Source organism: Stegodyphus dumicola, chromosome 1 (genome assembly GCF_044657685.1).
Source record: "Stegodyphus dumicola isolate Sdum_Otavi_A_Nest chromosome 1, ASM4465768v1".
NCBI lineage: Eukaryota > Metazoa > Arthropoda > Arachnida > Araneae > Eresidae > Stegodyphus > Stegodyphus dumicola.
Genome location: NC_140768.1, coordinates 70,260,279 through 70,287,203, shown reverse-complemented (window position 1 = coordinate 70,287,203; position 26,925 = coordinate 70,260,279). Strand labels below are relative to the sequence as shown.

The following is a 26,925-nucleotide window of genomic DNA, read 5'->3' as shown; positions in this document are numbered from 1 at the left end:
CCTAGTATTAATGTTATATATGTTTATAATAACCCCTTTCATAATTACTCTCACTTACATACTAAATGATTAAGGAAAAAAATGATGAAATCTTAAATATAATCGTAACTTAGAATCGTAACTGAGCAAATCAATACTAGCGAATAACTTCAATATCAAGAATCAATTCACTAGAAGCCTGCAAAATATACACTAGATGGTCTGTTTTTATAATCTACAACGTTATAAATATATTTGACTAATTAATGCTTGGGAATAATGCTTAGACATCATGTACTTTTGCATTATGTTGTCGACGGTAATTGTTGGGCGTCATCGAACCATGAATGTTGGGCGTCATGCACCATGAAAATCACAAAACTAACTTGCGCCAAGCTTTTCTGAGGAATTCTGTGCCATATTTCTATTTGCAACACTTACAGTTAAATACACTTTATACGTTCTGCAAAATTCACCAAAGAGTCACTGCTGAAATGTTCAACCCGCTTCGTATTCGTTTTGCGCTTTATAGATAAAGAATTTCGTCAACTGCTACTATTCATACCTTTAGTCTTTCCGGGAGCTCTGTTTAGAACGAACGCTTACGAGTACAAACTACTACAATTATGGTTTTGTCGGCCATGTCCAGCTATTCTTTTCCTAATTCAACAAATGTTATTCCTCTCCATCTATAAATGAACCGAAGTGCCATCACAAATCTGATTCTGTAGCCCTCGAAGTAATTTATTTTCAAAATGCAAGAAACAAATACAACAATAACAATTAGTTTATGTCTTTGTCAATAAAAAAATAGCTTATACAGAATTAATTTTGCTTTTGTCCTAACAAAATTATAGATAATCAGTCGAGCATACATCAAACGAAAGCGCAATTGTAGTAAATTTGTTCTGACGTCCGCTTTTTCCTAGCTGGTACTAAGTCGCGTTGCTTGGTGGTAGTTTTAAAACTAAGACGGTATAATACGTAAGTACCGACAAGTCTTAAAGCATCATCTGATAAGCAATTAATTAATATGCACAAATATTTACAAATAAGTTAGAAATGTAAAAACATTTTACAAAATTCTCAATCTGAATTAAATTGTATCGATCTGTACTGATGTACACTAAGAGGAAAAAAAAGGACAGTTCTATATCTGTCCTTTTTTCTACTGGGCCGATTGTTGAAATTAACTTGCGTTTTTCATGTCTCGAAAGCGCGACTTAGGATACATATTAGATTTTTATATAGCATTATTCTAATTAATATAGATATTTTGAAACACAATCGGACTTTTTCTGAAATGACATTTTTTTTTGGTAATGACATGGTAATGTTTTCGTAGGTCGGCCAACTAACCTTCATTTTTTTGTTTCTTTCTTTTTTCTTTTTAGTCCAAAGGGATTTGAATCCCGAAGGAATATTAGTTTCGTTTTGGCATTTTGCGTCGGACGGATAAATGTCGGTTCACTTTTCAAACTGTTGCCATAAAATGTTAGAGTCCTGCATTATATATGAAGAAATTAAATAATGAAAATCTGCGTAAATGTATGTATATTTCTCACATTGTCATAAAATAACGGTACATAGAGTCATCGAATTTTGAATAACGTAATCCTCCAACGAATATGAGCATGTGGAAGACCAAATTTGAAATTTGAAATTTGTTTTATGATCGATTTCCTATTTTTTAAAACTTTGACGAATTTTTGATTAACAAACTCAAGGATTTCAAAGCGAGCAATGGCAACGTTGTGCAGAAAAAACATTTTTATCTCCAGCGCGTGAGTCTTTGTATCGGAAATTCTAAAGATATGCTCGTTTTAAAACTATTTTGCGATATTGCTGTTGCACTGGATCTTATGGTTTAAGTGCGAGGAACATGATATTTAATAAAGAAAGGTAACACACAAAATGTTAAAAAACGCCCCTTTGGATGTAATTTAAAATCTGAAACATTTCAGATTTTTTTTTCCAGTGTCCTTTGTAACTCTGCTTCTAAAGAGGCAGAAAAGTTAAGATGGCTCGTATATCTTAAAATCCTCAAAATATTAAAATATGTTACTGTTGTATGATGGAGATAATTTATATATCTCCATCATATCTGCTACTAGCTTCGCGAAGGAACAGAGGATGTCTACTCCGATTTTACTGCTATCCTATCTTGCAACAGAAACTTCCAGCATTGCATCATCCCTCAGTGTATATAAAGGCCTTTATGATGAAGGTGCAACTAGGCAGTGATGTGTGCACTTCTCAGCTCCCAATCACAAGGGTGCTCAACTGAATTGCCCGTGCAAGTAAGTGAACTAGATTCATGGACAATGAAGATTAATGTTCTGTTTAAATATTTGAAGGAAGCGATATAAATTACTTATAGAATATTCTGGGAATCTATTGATATACGGGTAATGAATGGCCGCTAAATTTCCAATTATATTTGTCAAACGGATAGTAATAGAGCAAATTGTGTAAATGTTTGTTCAAATTCCTTTCCTCAGTATTCTTTTCTGATCGAGCCCACCAGCGGCCGAGCGGTAAAGTCGCTGAACACTGGTAGTTCGTTCCGAGGTTCGAATCCCGCGAACGGGCTGCTGCATGGGCGTTTTCGTGGTTTTCCCCATGTGTAGCGTGTATACGAGCCAGTTTCCTTTAAAACGTTCTCCATGAAGGCATCCCTCCCCTTAGGCAGATAGCCCTCGTGTGCTTTGGCATAATTCAATACACCAACCTTTTCTGATCGTATGTTATCTATGCAAGTTAAATGTTAAGAGGGCGCATTATTATCTAGTAACCAAGTCAAATATTACGACAGAGATGATAATTGAATTCTGTACACGAATTGTAAGTTTTAAAAAGCCGAAGAGAAACGTTCATATTACGCCAACTTAAAATTTTTGACTGAATAAATCAAACTTAGAAATAAGCGCCTAAGAGTGTAATGTCCTGAAAGTGCAATAAATAACAAAAACTGCTATGCATTGAGAATTTACAGCCTATCATGTGAACTCTTCAGTACAAAACTCCAGTTAACGGATAAACAACTTTCAAGCAAGGATGCATAAGCAAGTTGGAAGACGGTAACAATTAATTTACACTCAGTGTGCTCATTTAGAAACTACAATTAATAAGCTTTCTGGTACTTAAATACCAGAAAACTTTAATTTAATAAATTTTCTGTTGGCCATTTCTGCATAAAAATCTTGTTGCTAGATGGTAAGATTTAGCACCAATAATTGATAAGGTGACTCCACGATACACAAATAAGATCTTCTCTTTGATTTTATGAAAGCCCTTTCTTCATTAGACCGCTTCGTTTTTGTAAGGATAGAAATTAATTACTATTCTTCTGTTTCTATCTTGTATCTTGAGAAAATGATTAAATTTTGGAACCTAGCTTCTGCAGAACAAGCAGTAGAATAATAGCTGAGCCATGAAGCAGTGAAGTATTTGCAAAGTCAGAAGATCCTGCTATTATACTCAAACATCTAAATACGCATACTTTAAACATCAAACGACAGTGAAATTCTGAAAAATGACGCAATAAAGAACAGCGCTACACAAATTAGATTTCGTATTTAAGCGAATTCATGTGGCATCGAGGTCATAAAGAAGACTGTTTATAATCGTTTTAAATGCCATTAGAGATTTTTTAGCCAACGAAATGACTGGAGCAAGTTTTAATGAATTTGTTTGTCAGCTACTCAAAAAGCATGCTACTTTATTTATTGGCATTCTTTTTATCTTGTTGTATCAGTAATTTTGTATTTATCGATTATAGAACTATGCAAAAGACATTCTGTGATCATCTAATTAAATAAAGAACTATCTGTTCTTTAAAGGTTTACCGAAAACATTGACGAAATTTTGACGGGGTCTCCGCGCTAGCTTTAATGGTACTCAGAAACCAACGTTCATGGTTGACAGAAAATTATGTAAGTGGTCAATTCTTCTACATTCGTTCCTTAAAATTTCTTCGCACTAGATAATTTACATCTTTTTTTACATTAAACTGAAAAAAAAAAAAAATTAACAAAAGACATATGAAGTGAGGATGAACAGATGCAGAAAATGTTTAAAATAAGTGGTAAGAAACTTATTAAAGTAACAAATCCTGCAGAGTAAATTAAAATACAGTGTTTCAATAAGATAATGAACACAGCATATTTACTAAAGGATCAAATGAGTTTTAAGTAATCATTTGGCAGACCGCCCAAAACCCTAATGATGCATTGAATATGCGGGCAAGGAAACTGAAAGAAATAATTTTAGTCATTGCATTTCAGAAAACGACAGTTTGAAATATAAATAAAGTAACACTTAGTATAGTATTACAGTTATTTAGAAAACTCAATTTGGCACGCTGATTAGTGGAAACTATTAAAAACGAACCCTGAACTAGTATTATACACATTATCACGTTAACGCAATAGGTAAAATATTGATAATCAAACACTATAAGCCCCCTTTCTGACATTTAGAGCATTTCTTTTAAAAGGTAAATTTTCGAACTCGATATGCCGGCATAGATGCAAAAGAATATGCTTGAAAGTCGTCATCCAGATATGCTAATTCCGAAAGTCGTCAATCTCATGTTATAGCTACTTTAAATTTAGAACTGGGCATCATAAAAAAGAATAATTACCTTTTGTCCTGACTTTGAATTGATTCTATATTTGAATTAATTTGAATATCATAAACTGTATATAATAATAAAATATGGCTTAGAACTGGAATAACCATTTCTTATTTACTAAAGTCATTTTATTTTATGTGTTATTTTATCTAACAGCTTCTGAAAACAAAATGAGTTTCCAAAGCAGCATGTAATAATAGATTTATAGCAAATTTTCTAATGCTATATTTTTGCAGAAGCCATTAAACTTACCAACGACTGGCTCAAGTTTGACAGGATCTCCACTAACTTTAATAGTCAACTGGAGTTTCTAAACTGTTCTAAAAGCTGCTTTAGCAACACCTTTTATTTTATATTTTTATATTCCCTATATTTCGTTAATGTATTGAAACTATAGTAATGCGGAAAAATCAACACACAAATTCTTTGCGTGAAATGCAAAAGTAGAAATATTTGACAGAATTTAAAAAGTGTAAAAATCAGTTCCTTTAACAGAATAAGATTACGTGCTGTTTAACAGTTCAACTAACTAACTCTTTTTCAGTTTTTTAAAGAAAATGATAAAACTAAAATGGCATGAAATTCCAATAAACTTTACTTTCTATCTTTAAATTCATACTCGGATACTTTTAAAGACTCATTTTACTCTTTGTTACTATCATTCTTTTTCAATTGCTTTCGTTTCTTAAAGCGTAATTGCTGAATAGGTTTCGTTTTACACATTTATTTCAGTACGCAGAATAATATTGATGAAAACAAAGCATTTACTAAATCTATATGGAATTTATGATATACCTGTGTTATACAGAGTCATTCAGTTAATAAGCATCATAATAACTCACTCTAATTACTTATATTTATGTGAATCACCGAATAAGCATCCCAGTATACTGTACATAAGAACACCAAGAAAGGTCTCATTTAATATTTATTCTAGATTTTAAGCAACGAAATTTCTCAAAATAAATTACATAATTTAAAGAAAATATTTCCAATCTTATCGAGGAGACAGACGCGGTTATAATAAATTCTAATTTTTATATAATATTTACAAAGTTCTTGTTAGCTCTAATTAATTAAAAAAAACAAATTATATCTCAAGTTAACTGCAAATTAAAGGAGATATTCATGAATAAAATATCTTGACAGAAAATACATGATTAAAAAAAAACATTAGCAACTTAGTAAACGTGATCTATCAAAATTAAATCTTTAGATGATGATTCTTATTGGGTTTGTTTTTTATATTTCAAATAGGGATTACTCGGTCATGAAAAATAACATTTTGAGTTTAATATTTTATCGCTTTTAGTCTGAATAAAATCATATTCTAAACATTTATATTCCATAGAAAACTCTCTTTTGCAACACTAAAGACAAAATATGGACTGTAGCACAAATACAAGATGAAAAAACATTTTAAGGAAAATTTCTCTTTTCCTAATTCAATGAAATAAATTTATTCATAGGACGAAAAGCATTCTTTTAACCTTTGCTTTACCTACACAATATAAAACGTTTTTAAATTTTATCACACATTTCGTTATTTGCTGCCAAGTTCAACTAACTATTACACAGTGAATATTTATTTCAAAAGACAGTCAAATATATTCTTAGCAGATTCTAACCATAAGAATTCAGAAACATTAAAAAATAATATGAAAAATCGAAATCAATTCCTATTTTAAAAGCTTCGGAAAAAAAACTGCATAGAAATTTCCATTTCATTTGCATAGCTTTGAATCGTTAACATGAATAAAATTAGACCGCAGACGAATCAAATAAAATGGAAGAATACAAAAGCTGTCGCTGAAATCTTGCACATTCATTAACGCAGCGCAATAGATTCAGACATTTTTCATTTCGATTGTTCTTCTGTAGAAGGAAACTGCATAGAAATTTGCATTCTTCCATTCCTGCCTACGTTATCTGAGTTAGTACTCAAGCTTTAATATTGAAACTAACTCAAACAGTGGTTTAAAAAGTAGAATAATTAAAATGGCTATATTTGCTGCTATATTGTAAGGATCCTAAGTTTTACTAACGTTTATTTTATTTTAAATCTTTACTATCACTTCTTATTTTCTACTTCCGGCCAAAATTAAAAGCTTTAACTTATTTATGCAAATTTGTCTTGCTAACGCCAAGTACTTAAGTTGTGGCATTTTGCCAAGCAAGAGAGAGGAAAGAATTATTACAAGCCGCTTGCCATAGTAGTTTTACTCGGTTGCTGGTTGCCTTCAAGGCCAGAGGTTTAGTTCTCTTGATAATTTTAAACGTATCGTAGTTTTAGCAGCTCTCTGTACTACATAGGAATTTTGTTAAATAACGGCCAATCTTAACGCTAGGCACTTGTATATTAATCCAAAGTTAGTTTTAGTTAGAGTTTTAGTTAGTAGTTTTATATTCTTACGTTCAGACCACAAGTGGTTGGTCTCTGTATTCCGAAGTTCCGGAAACCTCTGTAAAGATAGAAAATAAAGGTTTCGTATACCCTTCCTGTGTGTATTGTCTACTTCACAATTTATTAAACATAGCTTGAGTAAGCTCCCTGTTCGGAGTCAGGACAGTTCATGTTTCCAAAGCAAGTGAAGAGGAATGCAAGTCCTGATAGTGGCGCCCGACGAAGAAGAATAACAATGGCCGAGTTTCAAGAAGAACCTGTGGTGCCTGCAGAAGCGGCTCAGAATCCAGAAATGCCAGCTGCCTCCCTGGAAGGATGACCATGCGCGCATCGATGAAACCAGAAGCAACATTCAATGGAAACTCACCGGTAACCAGTTTTTTGGCAAAATTGGATGACCACTTCATGCTGTATCCAGTCCATGAATTCCAGAATGTCACCTTAGCTACCAGCGCTTTGAGGGGCCAAGCGCTTAATTGGTTCAAATGTATAGGCAGAAACCTCTTGGGTCAAGCGGGAAGTCCCACCTATACTTACGAAAATTTTAAGACTGCCTTAGCCTTCCCTGTCGTAAGAAATCGTTCAAAATTACAAGCGGAACTCTTCAGCATATACCAGCAACGAATTGAAAATCTCTCAAGCTTTATTTTAAGAAAAATTCACGTCCTTAAACTCTTGTATGGAAGCCGTGAGGATCCTGAGATAATCCAATTGATTTTGCCGAGGTTACTTCCCCAAGTACAAGACTTTATTGAATGAAAGAATCCGACTACACTGGAAAAGTTATTTGAGCTAGCAATCCAGTTTGAAAGTAGAAGAATGGCGGACATTGAAAGAAGACGCCAGTATGAGCAACGAAGCCAATTTGGTGAGCCAAGACCACAGCAAAGGCAAGAACACGGCTACGGAAGCAAATCGAATCAGTGGGCAAGGAAACCTGAGTATCCAAAAACAACCGGCGAACGTCGACAGTTCAATAGCAAGCCAGAAAAAAAGTCTGAATGCCAATGGAAAAAGAAGGAAGGCATGGAAAGGAAGAAAGAAAATTTAAACTAAAACGGATTCCTGCTGACGGGAGGGTGCGGAAATCCGAAGGCCAAGAAAACCCCTCTTCCTTCAAGTTAAATACAGTTATTGTGAAAAATTTGACTCTTCCAAAACGAGATTCTTCTTCCATATGTGCGTCTTTTTAGAGCCGCTATGGGTCCGCAGTTCCTTTTCATGGACGACAATGCACCATGTCATCGCACAGTAGCTGCCGAACAGCTCTTAGAGAGTGAGGATATTGAACGTATGGATTGGCCCGCACGATCTCCGGATCTCAATCCCATCGAGCATGTATGGAGTTTTCTAGGCAGACGCTTGGCAGCTCGTACCTTACCACCAGTAACGATTGCGGAGCTTCGATTGGCGCTGCAAGACGAATGGGCAGCAATGCCTCAACAACTCATTGACACCATCATTCTCAGCATGGGCAGACGCTGTAAAACCTGCCTAGCAGTCAGGGGCGACAATATCCCCTATTAAAGCCCGGATGTTTCTTGCTGGACACCCATCACAGGGATGTTTCGGCCTTCAGTTGCATTGCGCTCCATGCTACTTTTTCAATAAAGCTTCTTTTTATCCCTCTGATTTCTCTTTTAGTAAGTGTTGCTTACATTACTCATGTCCTTACGTATTAGGGATCTTACAGTATTAAATGTGTTGATTTGGAAAGCTTTTGTACAATGTTATATTGAAAAAAACCGTCTCGTCCTTAATTTTTGCACACCAGTGTAAGCTTAGATGACAAACACGAGTACTTCGTTTTATTCGGCTTCAGCTCTAATGCTAGAGTTCATTAATAGTAGTGACGAGCGTGGTGGGGTGCTAATTTCTCGGCAACCATAAATAGATTTCTCAATCGGTGAGAGTTTTGAAGAATGTGCTGTCCAGGGCAGTAGTCGAATACCTTCTGTATCATAAAAGGTCAGGACAGCATGGGAGCCATGCAGTCGTGCATTACGTTTCTAAAAGATGGCGTTACTCAGGCATCGAAAACAGGGCACAGCCAGGGGCTCTAATCGTCTTCCTGATGCGCTCGAGTTACCTTGGGATGAGAAAAATCATCACGAGTGATTCTTCCGAGTATGTCCTCAAACGCTTAACATATGGTTAGCCCTTGAGATACAAGTGAATACCTTGAGTTCTCACTGCAAAACATATTTTCCTTACCCCTATAAAAGCGACTGCTTGCAATCAGCGCTACAAAAGAAGTAACCACAGATATTTCAAATTTAGGGAGTACTTCTGAAGAACACTGTCCCTCTCTTCTTTGGATGCTTGCAATGTTTTAGAAGTTATTTGGGTGTTCATGTCACAGGATTGCGGTTTAATAGGCTCCGTACTTCACTGACTGATGAGATGTAGCGTGATCTGGGGAACTAACTATATTTCAAAAAGATAACAAAATTTGTCAGACCAGTTTTTACTGCGACTGCTTAGAATTGCAGGGAGAAATTCATTACATTTAGCTATACCATTTAAGGGATTATCACGTTAGAAATGAAACAGCGTCTCCTCAGATTACCGAGTATGCCTAAAACGGAATGTATACACAAGGAAACCCCATACAAGCACGTCCAGTGCTGGGCCCGTGTGACGATGTAGTGTGGAAAATTTTAATTGTGCTAATTTAATTTAATTAATTTTTATTAAGGTTTTTATTTGATTGAAATAGTTCGTTGACTAGTGCAGCGGGAATTTATTTTTGGCAGTTAAAATTTTTCGCTGTATTATTTTCGCTTCCTAGTTCTAACGAAAAGCAAGAAGTGTTTCCTTGATCAGGGCTAGCTAAAACAAGGCATTGTTAATTACTTGGTGAATTTCAACAGAAGGAAATTCTTGGACGGCCGTGAATAGGAGTCGGAGAAGTTAAGGTTATCTTGTCATTCGGCTTGGAGAGTTGTGGAGAGTGGAATAAGCTTCAGTTTGAAGAATAAATTGGCATTTTAAAGTTTAGGTGCTCCGGGAAGTTTGTGTGTGATCTGATGGCAAAGTGAAGATTTTTTTTTTTTTTTTTTTTTTTTTTTGGTGCTGGCAATTAAGAAAATAAAGTAAAAGATTTCCTGTTTCTAAAGGTAACAGGAGTCTATTTTCTGTCCCACGTGCGCGACTCTTTGCTGCAGGCGGTTTGCAGGTGTCAAGGCGACAGTTTTTATTACATCAGTTGTGTTTCTATTGGTTTAGGGGCGATAAAATAAGGAAAGGAAAATAGAAAAAAAATAATCTGGTTTGTCAAACATACTCTTACTTTTTATCTTATACCTGTAGAATTTAAGTAGTCACTGAGCTGAGGTTTCTACGGGAGTAAACATCACATTTTTCTGCTATTATCAAGGGGTAACAATAACGATCTATGGCCAGCTTAACTTGCTGCGAGTTTGCTTACACAAGCGGGTTGGAGCCCGCGTTTTTCCCCTGACTAGATATTGGATAGAACGGATATATGCCTGAAACTTCAGAACAAAAAAGTGAGAAGAAGCGGGAGCAGCAAGCTTAGTCTTGCGGCAGGCACGAGCTGGCTCGGAACCACAAGGATTCGCGTAAAAGCTGTCTGATTTTATCAAACGGTTGCAAGGAAAATAAAAGAAGATGAAATGAACGACAAGAGTAGAAATTCGTCTCGTTTTAATGCTTACGATGCTTTGGACTTTTCAAGCGGTGAAGGTTTGCTGGCTTGTCCTAGAGCCAATACATGACTTAAAGTGCAACATAGTGAGATATGATTTAGCACGACTATTATCTCCATACCTGCACTTCATGCTAAACACTTCGGATCTCGAAAGTGTAGTGAAAGCTGTGGAACCAAGAACAATGTGAAACTCAAGGGGAACCAAAAGCAATTAATTTCCTTGATCGGTCTGTGGCAGCAATGCATAGTTTCGCATTTTATGTGCACATTTTCTGGGCATTCGATCAATTGAATTAAGTACAGGGAGAACCATGATAACTGTTGTTCTGCCGATAAGTGCAATTCCCAGTAAGAAAATTCTAATATTTGGGCTTCAACCTGTACTTGATGTTTTTTTCTTGTCTTCTGTGTAATTATTATTGTAAGGGTCTTTGAAGGCTAATGACTAAGAAATGATCAGTTATTTAATATAGTATATGCTAATGAAAACGTTAGAAATTTTTTTTAATTGTTGCAATTTATGAATAATGGAAAATAAAAGTAATGATAAAATAATATATAATATGTTAAAATGAGGGTGTTTTAATTAGCAGACTGAAATACATCTGTTTAACTTTATCTTAGGGAAAATATTATAGGGAACTATTAAGTTAACTCCATAACTTGGAAATTAATAAATGTGTTTAATGTTTAATATTAAGCGTACTAATTTTGTTATTAATTTGTGCTATATTAGTCACTCCATTAGCCTGAACCATAATTGTTTTAGAAACTTTATGATTAACTTATTTGCTTATTGATCAAACACAACGCAGGTAATAAAAATGTACTAACTGCTTATTATTACAGAGGATGTTCGCATATTTTTAGATGACTTTGATATGTCTTTGATTTGTCTGGTTGAATTTTTTTTTTGTAACTGCAACTATATTTTTGAAAGTATAAACTACCATCTGCTACTTGACAAGGTTGTTTTCATGCAAAATGGCGTTTTTAAAGAAGAAAAATGGAAGGCTAAGTTTGTGCTTTTTCCGATGAAAATTATTCATAACTTGTTATTTAAAACCTCTGTAAAAGCCATGATTTTCCGACTTCTAAAGCTACAACAGGTAATATTGTCAACATGAGAGGAAAAACGTCAAAGTTTGGATTCAATTGGAAAAAAATTTCCAAATACATATCCGATGAAAAAACGGAATGTTGTAAAGGTAAGACCTTTAACGGTAAAAGAAATCCATCAAGTCAAGGGATAGCTAGAAAATCATTAAAATGATCAGTGTCAACTGTAAGCAAAGTGATTAATGTGATTTGAATCTTAAAAAATAATGTGCATCCTCTTTCTCCACGATATATAGACGAACAAAGGATGTGCTGCAGAACTATTTATGACAAATATTTATCCGGACAAAAATGGAAAATTGTGTTCACAATAGATGAATCTTGGGTATATTTAAATGATTTTAATAAAAGAGATCCATTTATTATCATGAAAAAGGAAACATAAGTCTTTAATTATAATTCAAAGAATCTAAAGAAAGTTTTCCAAAGGGATTAACCGAATTTTGCTGGTTTTTCATATAAGAGCAAATTAAGAATAAAGAGAGTGAAGAAAAATGTTAAGATCAACATCACATATTACTAAAACTGTGTTGTACCCAATTTTCAAATATGAAATACTTCTTATTTTCTATAGTGTCAACTATCAACATAATTGCATCAAGACAAAGCATCTACACGTTAAAATTCGCTGTTAATTTTCTCGAAAACGGGGAACAAGAAAGCGATCACGAAGGCCATACCCTTCATTCATATCCCTAAAAAAATCTATTGATGTATCACGAATGGAGTTTTGTGCATTTGGACTTTTAAAAAGCAGATTGTCCTCAAATGTTGACCTACAACATTTTTTAGATTTTGGATAGGTGTTCAAGAGGAATGGGATATAACTCTTCCGATACTAATAAATGCTTAATTATCTTGGAAGTTACGGTGTAGAAAGATAGTAAAGTATAAGAGTTATCAAACAGAACATTTAAAACGCAAATATTTTATGTAAACTATTTCTGCGACAATCTCTGTATTATGGATGATTTTTGGAAACAATATATCACTTACAGATACTGATTAAACTAAATTAGTTTTTATTCGAATGTTTATGTCAGGCGTCAGTCATTCGGATGTATTGCAGTAAGATCTAATTATATTAAGATTTTTTAAATGCAAAATTATTTTGTGTAACAGCGATAATGAATGCAACCTGACAACGCTCATTCTGCTCGGTGTAGCAATTTTAATTGCCAACAGTATACATTAGGAACTAGCAAGAAACTTCTCCTTATTAACAATGTGTGGACTCTTTGCTATGTTATGGGTTTGTCTAAAGTTTTAGGTATCACCTCTTTCCTCTTATACGATACAAATAATAAGCCACCTAATTATTGCACTGAACATATACAATTAGTTACCCAATTATGAACTCAAAATTTACGTTTCTAAATTTTCGCAAAATACCAGTTTAGCTGAACTGAATTCTTAAACTTTTATTACCTCCATTATAGCGGTTTAATTGCTTTCATAATTATCTTAAGCTTACTTTGTATTTTATGCTTATTTTTAATGAAAAGCTTTTGTGCTTGCATTTTACATAATAAATTATTTCCTATCCACTAAAAATGAAATCACATTCCGGTAATTCATTCATTTATAAGTGAGTTGAAAATATAAATGTCGCTGTGGGTTTCTCTTAAGTTTTCCAATTCATTAGAAAGATTTTTAAAAATTACATCTGCATGCGTTGCAACTTCAAAATTTTAAACTGCATGAATTACATTTTAATAAAATCATGAAGTCAACAAAATTAGTAAATTAATAAAATAAAAAAAAAATAAAAGGTAGGATTTTTTCTGAACAAAGTGATTATGTTTTATGCATTCAGTTTCCGATTTATTCGCTTCAGCTGAAGGTATGAGAAAGCATAAATGTATTTTTGTTACAGTCGCTTATATTTTCTCTTTTTAGCATATATTACTTGTCTTCATTTCATATGCCCTTTCCGGAGAAAAACAAAGAAACTAGAAACGCCTTTTATATCCAAGCATTTGTTTCAGAATAACTAATGTTATGTACAGTACGATTTCAGTCCATATTTCGAAATGTTTAACAAACTTTGATTATATTGTCTATCATTATTTGGGCCTTTATATTTACGCAATTGCTTAAAATTAAGCATTCTAAAAAATAAAAAGGCAGGCTTTTTAAAAAGAGTTATATATATATAACTTCTTTAATATATAACTCTCTCTCTCTATATATATATATATATAAATATTGTTACGTTATTTTCTTTCTTTGGTACGTTCGTTACGGTGTTCGTGAGGATTTGGAGTGAATAACGACAACAGCACTTGATGAAGTATCGAAACGCACTTTATTTAGCCAATAGTAATCAGGACAGCTCCAAAATCACGTTTTACAGTCGTCGAAGAACTACTATAAACACGCTGACACAATCAGCGACACAGCCTTCACACTATTAGGCTATAACGGTGGAGACAGCTTCGTTGAAATGCACCAGAGTACAGCTCCCGACTCTGCTCGTTTGTTCTCGGAGCTCCACGTACTCTCCATGCTACAACTCACGATGCACTCGACGACACACAGAGCACAGCTCACGACTCTTCGGTTCAGTCGTTCCCGGAGCTCAGCACACTCTCTCGACGATGCACTCACTAACCGCGATACACTAAGGACTCTTTCGATGCACTCGACGACCCACTCGGCACTCGCTGCCCATCTGTCAACTCAATCGACTCCACACGGACTGACTAACTCGAGACTAACTATCTCGCACTCGCTCTCCGCGAACCAGCAGGGTTTATATAGTTTTTGGCTTGTGTTCGAGAACATTCTGGGCTAAACCGGTAAGAATTCGTTCCAGAAGGTTCTGCATTCGTCGCTGACATATCGCCAATTTCATCGTCAAATGGGCGATTTCTCGCCAAATGTGGCAACTCTGACATTTTATGGCAACCCTAAAACTGCTTTGCGAGGAAGCCATCCCACCGCACCTGGACATTTCGTAATAATATATATATATATATATATATATATATATATATAACCTTTATTTATCTGTTTGGTGACAGCTTCTGGCATATGAATCGTGTCAGACTGCAAAAGTTTAAAATGTTTTTGTGATAATGACGCTGGGTTACCTCTTTTTACCTATACAATTATTTTTCAGACACACTGTGTTACATTTCTTCAAGCATACACTGATTTTTTTTTTCAGTTATTTCATATAACAAACTGATACACAAACTAAATAGAAAATCTCGAAGGCTTTCCAATAAACTAAAGTTTCAAATCGGCATTTTTACTATCTCAGTTCACGTGAATGCTCTTCAGCTGTATTCAAACGCATTCTCTTCCAAATCTCCGAATTTTATCCACTGTACGAGCGGTCTAAAACTTCATTTTAAGCTATATATTGAGATAAAAGTATACTTAAAATTGCTCGGCGCTGTTTAGTCTGACGGTTAACGGAGCCGTTTGTTTTGTTAGCCCTGGGTACCCGTGAAGGTCTGGATGTTTGTAAATGTTTAATATCTTCGGGAATTCGATCATTTAAATATTCTTCGAGCTGAAGATTTCCTCGAGAGGATAGTGGTAAGGGATGAGAAGTAGGAGATCTTTGCATTTTGTCCCTTAGAAAGTTTTCGTTCCCAATTAGAATGGCGCTGGGCAAAGTCATTTTGTCATGAGTATATATTGACCTAGGCTTTGGCCTTTGACACAGGCTCTTTTCTATCAGGTCATGTTGAATTCGTGCAACCAGTATATTATATGCTGAGCATAAATAGCAGCAACACTTCTAATTTCGCTACCGAACTTAAATAAATAATCGTTTCAAAATCATTTAACGGGGAAATAAATGCAAATATATGATATGTGTTTAAATAAACGTATTATTATTGATAAGCATAATTATAATAAATTCCTTAATTATAAATCTGCATCTTTTTATTAATATACATTATTGGTCGTCCAAAGTTTGTACCTTCTTTCATTTTCGTGTTTCGAAAAAAGTTTTAGTTCTTAGAAAATAATTAAAATTAATGAGTTCGTCTATCTCATTTCCTGCAGAGAGCAATACCTATTAACCGTTTATTAATCTTCTACTTTCGCTTTCAAAGAAAGAATTTACGTTTTAAATCACAAACTTCTTAGCAATACTTTAATGAAAGTAATTTTGGTGATTAATAATGCCTGGAATATGTTTACGGAAACAAGGTACGGGTAGTGATTTTCTATTTTCTGAAGCAGCCTTTATTTAATTAGTAATTTAATGAGTCTCATTCAAGTAAACTGCAGAAGCATAGCAGTGCATTTAAAAAATTATTTGGTTGAGTAATACAGTAATATCATTTAGACAATTTTCGTTAAACATTTCTCTTAATTTAATTCCAGCTTTTAATTTTCTACTTTTCTACAGAAAGCATTCATAATTTAACTCCAGTTCTTGATTTGATAGTCTTTGCTAACTGTGAAATTTGTCAGCTCATTTTTCATATTTCTACTGAAACGGCCTTACACTGATTAGCAAGATATTTTCAAATTTCATTGCTACTTTGCACATCAAGTATAAAGCAACATTTTTATCATAATATCATTAACACGAATCTAGATTATACTAAAATAATGCGAGTCTTATTCCTTTCTTTAAATAAATTATTAATTGAATCGTTACCGATAAACGTGGTATCATTCTTTGGAGGAAAAAGTATTGCTTTTATTGAATTACTGGGTTGCAATATGTGCAGAAGATAAAGCTATTATATTTAATAACAAGGTAATTTAAGAATAAGGGAACATCTTTCTAGACGGCGCAGTGGTTAGTAGAGATTGGGTGACAGTCCGAATTTTAGGATGCCGGTTTGAATCTTGTGTAAAGTTTGCTTGATTTTTGTGTCCTCCTTTCTTCTCGTCGTAATATCGGGTTGCCCCTTGTAAATAGTGTCCTGTGTAACGCTGTTGGTGATATATTAACAAAATATGCAGTAAAATTTATTCAAATTTTTTATTTTTAAATTTCTAGACTATTTGTTAGGAACTGGATTATTATTGTAAAACGAATTTGCATTTAATGATGATTGTTAAAAGAAACTTTATGTACATTACATTATGTTTCAAGATTGCTTCATGTGAAAGGTACGGCCTATAAGTAAAAGAAATTACTATATAAATTAGGTTAGGTTATTTAATTACAGCAAAGCCTCGAGGGCTATCTGCCTAAGGGTAGGGATGCCTTCGTGGAGGACTTTCTAAGGAAAACTTTTTCGTATACACGTTACACATGGGGAAAACCACGAAAACACCCATGCAGCCAGCCCGTCCGCGGGATTCGAACCTCGTACCGAACTACCAGTGTTCAGCGACCTTACCGTCCTAATTGCTATATAAAAATAAGTTTATGAATACCATATGTATACTTATTATCATGGAAAGCAATGATGTTTTAAAAAATGGACAGCTATAAAATATAAGATAAGCTAGATAAAATTTATATTCTTAAAAACTATGAAAAATACAATTTAAAAGCACCTTTGAGGATAGAATCTTTCATCAGCAGTTCTTAACCCATTGTTGCATATTAAGATGTCCACGAAATACTCTAAAGATTAATTTAATGTACACAAATTCGGTTCGTTTAAAATACAATACTTAAAACAATATAATTAACTCATACAAAGAAGGTTCGCTTTCTGAATTTAAATACGCTCTATAATTCACTAATTATGCGAAGTAGGTTTATTTAAGTTAAATACACTGTTTGAATTACTGAATTACGGTTTAGAGCTTCTTAAGCTGTGTGCTGTGTCTAGGAACACGATTTTAGTATTTAAATTATATAAATTTAATTTTATTAGTCATCGCACTGTAGGATTTGGTTCACACACGTACTGTATTCAAAGGACGGGGTATTTAAATAACACATTATATTTCAATTGCTACTATTACAGGGAAATTAAAAATATTTTGTTGCTTACCTTTTTGCGCCATACTCTTATTTGGTTCATACTGTCGTATGATGTCACGTGCTCTTGCTGGATTAGCGTAGGGGTAGAGTATCTCATTTAATCTGGGATCTCGTTGCTCTTTATTCAAGAACTCTACAATTTGATCTACAGTCATGCCTTTTTTCTTTCCACCACAGCTAGAAAATTAAATAATAGAAAATTAAAATCATATTCTAACATCTGCAGAAACAGCTTAATGGATCGATTAATCTGTAACATAAAACAAAAGACTTTACATCCTGATCCGTCAGATTTTCAAACTGAAAGCCTTGTTCGCGTGAGAGATATTAGGTATTCCACTTTTTTCATGTATTCTTGAACATTTCCTAACACATCATCATAATCAGCATCTGGCCTTCAAAGTTTCAGTATCACGAAATAGTGAGGAAAAATTCAATCCTGTATTCCATTCGTCCCATTCGGGAATGCTCTCGATAATCTCATCACTAACTATAGGCACTTTCGAAAGAGACCAATGCTATCAGTGCTTTTAAAACATTTCCACGCAAGTTCCTGATGCTCTTAATATCTTGAGGATTGAGTCCACACAAGCTTCTAAATCACCTTTGAAGGGCAATCGAGTTTAATGATAAAACAAAATATACTTAGCTTTACCTTTCATTTATGCTATTTCGTTACAAACTATTCCTTGGCGCCAAATATTGCATGGTAAGAAAGAATAGCAATATATTTATGTAATGATAAACATTTCACATTTTTATCTTCCACTATTAATTCATATAAAATGTTTCTAATCCGGGGAAGACTTTATGATCATCCTGTATATATCTCTGTAATTATGCATTTTCTTTCTTTACTTTTTTGGCGTTATATATAAAAGAAATATTTAAAAATTAATCAAGAGAAGCAGAAAATTTATAATTTCCGTGATTTATAATTTCCATGTGAATTTATAATTTCCGTGATTTATAATTTCCATGTGAATTTATAATTTCCGTGATTTATAATTTCCATGTGAATTTATAATTTCCGTGATTACAAAATAAAAATGGGAAGTATTGTGTGCCTTTGTTGAAGTAAACGGAAGTATGTTCTCCTTTATTGTAATAAGCACCATATGCATATACGTGATTTAAATGTAACGCCTTAAGTGCAAACGAGAATACATATCGCTAATTGTTTAAATAGAAAAATATTAAGCCTACAAATAAATAAATAAAAAAGTAAAGAAAGTTTATGAGGGAAGAATGCGCAAATTGAGAGTTAAAATTAAAATATGAGAGTTAATAAATAATTAAATAAATTCGCAAGTTTTTTCGAATGTGGAAGTATGTATAGGAATCAGATTCATATTTTTTTTTCAAGATATTAGCTTTTAAGTTTTGCAAAAGAAAGAAGTTTAGAATTAGTTCAAAAATAAGCAATGATTAACAATTACAAGCGTATTGCCTTCTTTAGTGTGTTCCTCAATACAAAATACCAATTTTCTCTGTATATGAACAATATAAACGGCACTTACAATAGATGTACTAAATTTCCAAGGAATTGTAACATCTGGTAGGGTCTTAGGACTGAAATACGTTTTTAATAAATGCATAAGAAAATAAACTAGGAACTGGATTTGTAAAATATCCATGCATTGCATTAATGAAAAAGTTGTAATGTTTAACTCTCCGAGCGTTACGGGTTTAGCTCTGAAATTTCGAAGTTCCTCAAAATTTCATGAATAAGTGGTATTTTCTTGATTTTAATTTTAAAAAATGACTGTCTCACTTTATACTTTGATTCCTTTTCTTCCAGTATACATCCAAAGCAAAATCGGGTACTTTAAAATCTAGTAGAAATTTCCATGTGTAATGAAAAAAGAAGCCAGCCTTCTGTACAGAATTTTCCAGCCATAACGCTGACAGCGAAGCACATATGCGGACTAGCCTTTTATGAAAATATGAATAAAATTATATTTCCAAACTTACACAGTCTTTTATTTTGAAATCAAAAGCCAAAAAAACCTGTGATTTGTCCAAAATTCGCTTGATTGTTTGTAGGGGAGATAAAAAGAGACAGAGAACTTTCAAAATGTATTCATTTTGGGTATGTTCCATCTATTTATGTCGTTTAGCTCAGTGTTTCTCAACTGGATTTACTCCAAGGACCAGTAAAATATTTTGGTGCGTTCTCGCGGACCGATAAGTTTAATAATTCTACCCATAAGCACAATATTTTCACATAAATAAATCATGAAGACAAAAATAATTTTAATGCATTTTATTTGTTATAATTTACATATGTACATTCAGCTTACTTAAAATATTGCATCAAGAATAAAACTACCAAAATTAACTAAAACTCCAAGAAAATTCTAATATGAATGATATATTTATTTTTTAATTATTATATTATATTAGCAAAATGAATCGAAACGTAAACAGCTTAGGTAGATACAAAATAAGCAAAACGTAATTTGCCAAATTAAAGGAAATGAAAACTAAAATAAATGAGATTACTGTTGGTCTCTGTTACTGACTAAAGTGTCAATTCTAGGCGTTAGACCAGTTACAGCACTACGTAGAAAAAGCGTAAGGGCAAGTCGATTTCGATGTTTCGTCTTAATAGCAATCATAGCCGAAAATGTAGTTTCACACAAGTAATTCGAGGAAAAAGGCAATAAAATCTTCAACGCCTTTGTATGCAGATTGGGGTATTCTGTTACAGTCTTTATTCAGAACTGATTTATATTTACTGAATTCAACCGTGATTTAAGTCCTAGATCTGAAGCTAGTTCAATAAGTTCTGTTTCCTCGACTGTAGTAAGATTGTTATTGTAATTCTCAATAAATGGATAGATTATCCATAGATTACCTGAACGCACATCTTCTTCTGAGGGGATAATATTGCTCAAAAGCCATAGAAAGTTCATTTAAATGCTCCACAATGACGTTGGTAACGCTCTTCTGATCCATGAAATTAGCATTAATGTAATCAAAGAAAGAAGCAAACATATCAAAAGCGGTTTTTTCCGCACGTTTGTACCAGAGTTTCAGTTTCTTCTTGAAAGCATCAGTCTTACTGTAGAAGTTGAAAACGGTATTATTCTTACCTTGAAGACTTAAATTTAGTTCGTTTATTAGTGAAAATATGTCTAATAGGTATGAAAGCAAGGCTACCCGTTTTTTGTTCTGAAAATGTCTGCTCAATAGTGATCCCTTCTGATTTAAAAACAATTGGACCTCGTTTCTCAACTCATACAGCCGGTTAAGGACTTTTCCTCTGGATAGCCAGCATATTTCGGCGTGCAACAATAATTGTACATGATCCGCTCCTTTTTCTTGACATAAAGTTGTAAACAATCTTGAATTAAGTGCGTTATCTCTGATAAAATTTACAACCGATTACAGATTATTATTAATTACAGATAATTTATAATGCAGTGAGTAAATACTAATTCTTCTGATACTACGTCTGCTATTATCTTTATAACACCTGTACGTCTTCCAGTCATAGCAGCAGCGGCATCAGTACACAAACCCATACATTTTCTTACAGTCAATGGAATTACTTTCAATGTAAATTTTAACTGTCTTCAATATTTGGGATGGCAGTTCGATACAACACATCAATTCTCTAATCTCATTGATTGCATAGTCAATATAACGAACATAACATAACAATATTGTACTATTTGAGACGTCAATTGACTCATCCATTTAGATAGCAAATCATTTCGATTTACGAATATTTTGCAGTAGTTGACTTTCTATGTCGTATGATAACTCACCTATTTTTCGTCCAATACTATCATTGGACAGAGGCAGCGTTTTCATTTTATCTGCAGTAGATTGGCCCAACACTTCATAGCACACATTTATCAAACAAGGTTTGACAAGTTCTTCAGAAACTGAGTATGGTTTTTTAGATTTGATAATACGCATAGCAACTAAATACGAAACGAAATTCGCTCTCAAGCACCTGTTCTACTCATATTTAGGCAAGGATATCCATTAGAACTTCATACTGATGCTAGTAGTCAAGGCTTTGGTGCGGTATTACCCCAATTATTTGATGATGGTAATTATCACCCAATCCAGTATATGAGCAAGATGACTTCACCGCAGCAAGAAAAACTCTGTAGTTACGAATTAGAAGTACCTTGCAGTTATAGAAGCTCTGAAGAAGTTTAGAAACTATTTGTTAGGGACTAAATTCAAAATTGTAACTGATTGTAATGCTTTTCAGAAAACTTTAGATAAGAAAGGTTTAACTCCTAAAATTGCAAGATGTTCAATGTTTATTGAAGAATTCGATTACGAAATTGTACATCGTTCAGGAAGCCAAATGAAACATGCTGATGCTTTAAGTAGAAATGCTTTAATTTTAACATCATACACATCCGATGTAACTGAGAAGATTCGGTTAGCACAACAACAGAATGAAGATGAACATGTGAAATTGATAAAGAATTTAGTTGAGAAGGGAGAAGAAAATGGATTCTTCGTGAGAAATGATATTTTGTATAAATTTGATAATGGTAAAGATCTGCTAGTAGTGCCAGAATCCTTACAGAGCGAAATCATACAGAAGGTACATAAAAAAGGTCACTTTGCTGTAGATAAGACTGTGAATGCTGTAGATCAAGAATTCTACATTCCCAGATTGAAATGTAAAGTTGAAAAGGTAATTGCTAACTGTATAGAATGTATACTGTACAACAAGAAGCAAGGAAAAGCAGAAGGATTTCTTCATCCTGTACCGAAAGAAAACGTTCCTTTGAGTACGTATCATGTCGACTTTATTGGACCTCTTCCATCAACGAACAAGAGATACTAACACATTCTAACTGTGGTCGATGCTTTTACGAAATTTACTTGGTTCTATCCAGTGAAATCACCAACTACGCAAGAAGTCATTTCAAAATTGAAGCAACAACAGACTGTATTTGGAAATCCAGCCAAAATCATTTCAGATCAAGGTAGTGCCTTTACATCGAAAGAATTTTCAGCTTATTGTACAGAAGAAGGTATAGAACATGTCAAAATTACTACCGGTATTCCAAGAGGTAACGGACAGATTGAGCGAATCCATAGAATTTTGATTCCTGTTTTGTCGAAATTATCACATGAAGATTCAACGAAATGGTTTAAGTATGTTCCAGATGTTCAGAGAATCATCAACAGTACAACTACGAGAAGTAGAAAATATTCACCGTTTGAGCTTCTCATAGGCACGAAAATGAAGAACAAATAAGATTAAGAAGATTTGAGAATTAGTAAGATATTGAATGAAGAATATCTAAAGCAATTGATGCAAGAACGTGATGAAATGAAAGAAGATGCAAAAGACAACATTTTGAAGATACAAGAAGAGAATCGAAAACAATTCAACAAAAAACGTAAGAAACCGAAACTGTACAAGATTGGCGACTTGGTAGCCATCCAGAGAACTCAGTATGGGACTGGTTTGAAACTACGACCTAAGTTTCATGGACCGTATAAAATCATAGCTGTTAGACCAAATGACAGAGATGACCAAATGACCAATGACGAGAAAGTAGGATGCCATGAAGGACCGAATTTGACATCTACTGCGGCTGACCATATGAAGCCATGGTCAAATTGATTTGATGTTTGTATCAGCTTAAAACCTAAGGACCTGATACTCTTTTTTTTTTTTTTTTTTTTTTTTTTTTTTGTTTTTTTAATTCTCTTTGCAGGTACATGATGGTGATGTCCACTCAACAGACATTGAGGACGATGCCTCTTCAGGCTGGCCGAAGCTGTGGGAATCATCAACGCCCGATGCTGAATTAGAATATCAGCACAATGACGTCATCACCGCACAGCACAATAAGAATCATTCCAGACAGCGTCAGATAGCGTCCAGATGTGGATGTGAGTGGAGATGTGAGCAGACGGCTCACTCCTCTTCAAGAGTTGAAGAAGACAGACGGTCTTCTTAGGTCTTCGCTGGAGTCTTGGTTCTTCTTGTGTGTTAACTGACTTTAGATGATCATACTATTTAAAACTAGCTGAGACTAACGTATTCTATCAACGCCGGAGGAACTCTGTGTGAAAGGACTGTTAATATTCATTAATGCAACATTTAATCTTTACTTAATTTATCTTTATTACTCTTTATTTCTTATTGTTAAATAAAAGCATATTTAAAATGCTACGTTCGTGCTCTGATTTAAAAGAGAACCATACATTAATAATAATACCTGGAATGTAATAATAAATTGCACCAAATTTTCTGCGTAACACGAATGGATTTCCACCTGATTCACTAAGCCTACTGCATGCACATACGGAACAATTTGGTCGCTCTTTCACGGTACATTAGAACAGGAAAAAAGATTTCCTGTTTCACCATTTAAGTTTAACTGAGTGTGCCCACACCAAGCACATTTGTTTCTAATATAAGATCAGCGAGTATTTCTAAGTTGTGTTTTTTATTATTAATGTTTATTTCTTCCCGGATTATGGAATATTTATGGATTATCTTTGATAATAATCGAGTAAATGCGGAATGAAATAAATTTCAAAGTGTGATTTCATTTGAGTTTTGTTTGAGCAACATTTGAGTTTCTTTGCATAGAAACTGAGATAATTGCCCAACTTGCAGTTCCTTCAACGAATTATTACCGGTGAAAATGTCACAGATAAAACCTTTATGTGGAAAATACTGAGAGGGAAAAATATCATGGTACAAGTTTTTGTGAGAGAAAAGAAAATAAGGAGAAAACATCGATTTTTCTAAAACATTGTGGCAGTATCGTGTATACCGTGGCAAAAACTAAAGCGGAGGCAAAACTTCGCAGTTTCCACCGCCGTACAAAATGTAGTGTTAACAAGTAAAATGCCTACAAAGCATCGTGTTATGATCAATCATAGACCTATGCTGCTAAATTTAAAACTTTAGATTATATGTTTACTGCTGCAATGTGTATCGATTTTTTTTGTATGTGTGTGTGAGGAAAATTAGGAATATGTTTCTCCTATTTTTCACATTTTTAAACAAAATTTTTATTAGATAAGTAAAGAAAGAAACGTTTAGAATCTTAATATTAATTAATTAAAATACGAAAAAATTACAATTCCGTAGCAGTTAACATAGTAGTTAACGAGCAAAATCTGACGAGCAAAAAACATTATGACCATCTCCATATTTTGCTATGAATTCGTCTGGATGACGTAGAAGGCACTTGATTAAGTGGGAATGGCATTTAACTGCTGCTTGGAGAAAGTAAAAAATCATTCTTGCACTTACGTTTACGAATGATGAGAAAGGCTGCTGATCCAAGCGAATTTGATAGAGCGCAGATTATAATAGCCCAAAGCCTCGGAACGAATACTTCAGAAACTGCATGACTGGCACGTTATTCACGATCTGCCTTTATTAGAATTTATGCAAAGTGGATAAATGACGGTGAAAACAGCACTAGACGCCAAGCTTTTGGGTATCCATCGTCATCGAAGAAAAAGGACGTCCGAGACTATTTCGCTTGATACAGCAAAATCGGCACCAGAAAGTGGCTCAGCTGACAATCCAATATAATGCCAGGTCCAAATGCAAGTGTTTTGGAACACACATTTCAACGGACACATTTGAATATGGGACTGCGCACCAGATGTCCCACTCCTGTACCTCTGTTAACCAAACGTCATCGTCAAGCACGCTTACAGTGGGTCCAGGAGTATCGAGACTGGACCATGGATAAGTGAAAGACTGTTGTCTGGTGGGATGAATCGAGATTTCTCATTCAGCACGTCGATGGTTGTGTCAGGGTACTCCGTCTTCCAGACTAACATTTGCTCCCCCCCTTTTATAGCAGGTCATACACATGCTTGTGGTGGCGGTATTAGTCGCTAGAGGACGTTTTCATGGGCAGCTTCTGGACCCTTAGTTGTGGTATAACAGACCATAAAAGCTGCGGACTATCTGAATGCAGCTTCGGATCAGTTGCACCGTTACATGACGTCTGTCATCACTCGCTAGATCGTAACTCATTAGAGCATATTTGGGATATCATGGAGCGGCAGCTCAGAGCTCAACCACCGTCATGTTGGAATATTTCGACTTTGCGCGACCGCTGCTTAGACATTTGGCACAACTTATTTCCATCTACCAAAACCTTGCGTCATCCATCCGAGGCCAGTTGAAGCTGTTTTTAGGCCAAAGTTCACGGAATGCATTATTGAGTAGGTGCTCATTATATTTTGTTTCTTCAGTGTATTTAAACATATAATGTAAAAAACCGCATCTGTAGTTTTTCAAGGAAAAAACCTTGTAAAAATGATTAAAATGAGTATTTCTATAAAATTGTTTAATTAACTGTCAACATCTACATCACTTTTCGTTACTTATTTGAAAAATCTGAAAGAATGCCAATACAAATATGCCTCATTTCTTTCCTAACAAATCGTTACGCGTTGCAAAATCCAATAAACTTTTCAAGCTCTTAAAACCTGAAAATGCATTTTTATTACGTTTTTGTCATACGATGATTTGAAAAGAGGTTTATTTTTTTAATACGATGACGGTATTTTAAATTCCGGTGATTTGTCGTCACTTCATTTTACACAATGATGCCGCTATGTTTTGAAACTATGTTCTCTTTCCTATTATTATGTTTTGTTTCACCTCTCCTTTTGTTTTCTCCGTGATGTTTTCTGTGAACACTCAACCAATATTCCATAAAGTGCTATTTGCAAATAAAATTTATTTCTAATTATTCAAATTTTATGCCTAATACATTCCAATGTAATATTACATTTATTTGTTTGCATAAATTTAACTGATTTAATGCTGAAATATTATTCTTTAACATTCGAATATACTTTTATTAATTTTAACAAAATAAATCCAGATTTTTTTAATTCAACTTATGAGAGACTGCAACCAAATGTAATAGCCTGACTATTAATGTAACTTTAACCTATTAAAACTTGTTTTCATTTAGTATTACTTAGTTAAGAAATTATGAAGAAAACTTGCTTTGAATCAGGCAAATGCAAAGAGTGCATAGCTTGCTAAAAGGTACTTGTAACTTTTTTAGTTTTTATACAATTAAAACATAATTCAATTGTTTGGGGATGAGTGCTAAAATTTTTAATTCATCTTTAAATCTGATAAAAAATCAAACTTCATTTTACCCTTTCAAAAATAATATTCAAAATAAGATTTCGGGAAATTAATC

General features: G+C 33.9%; 1 protein-coding gene across 2 annotated transcripts in view; it reads right to left on the bottom strand.

The window, feature by feature from the left end:
- The window catches only part of LOC118189843 (1-phosphatidylinositol 4,5-bisphosphate phosphodiesterase classes I and II-like), a 783,373-nt gene that overhangs the window by 249,920 nt on the left and 506,528 nt on the right, over positions 1-26,925 (bottom strand). For both annotated transcript variants that reach the window (XM_085816200.1, XM_085816205.1), the window contains exon 8: positions 17,742-17,908. In XM_085816200.1, the coding sequence (XP_085672326.1) occupies positions 17,742-17,908 (167 nt within the window). The remainder of the gene's footprint in view (positions 1-17,741; positions 17,909-26,925) is intronic.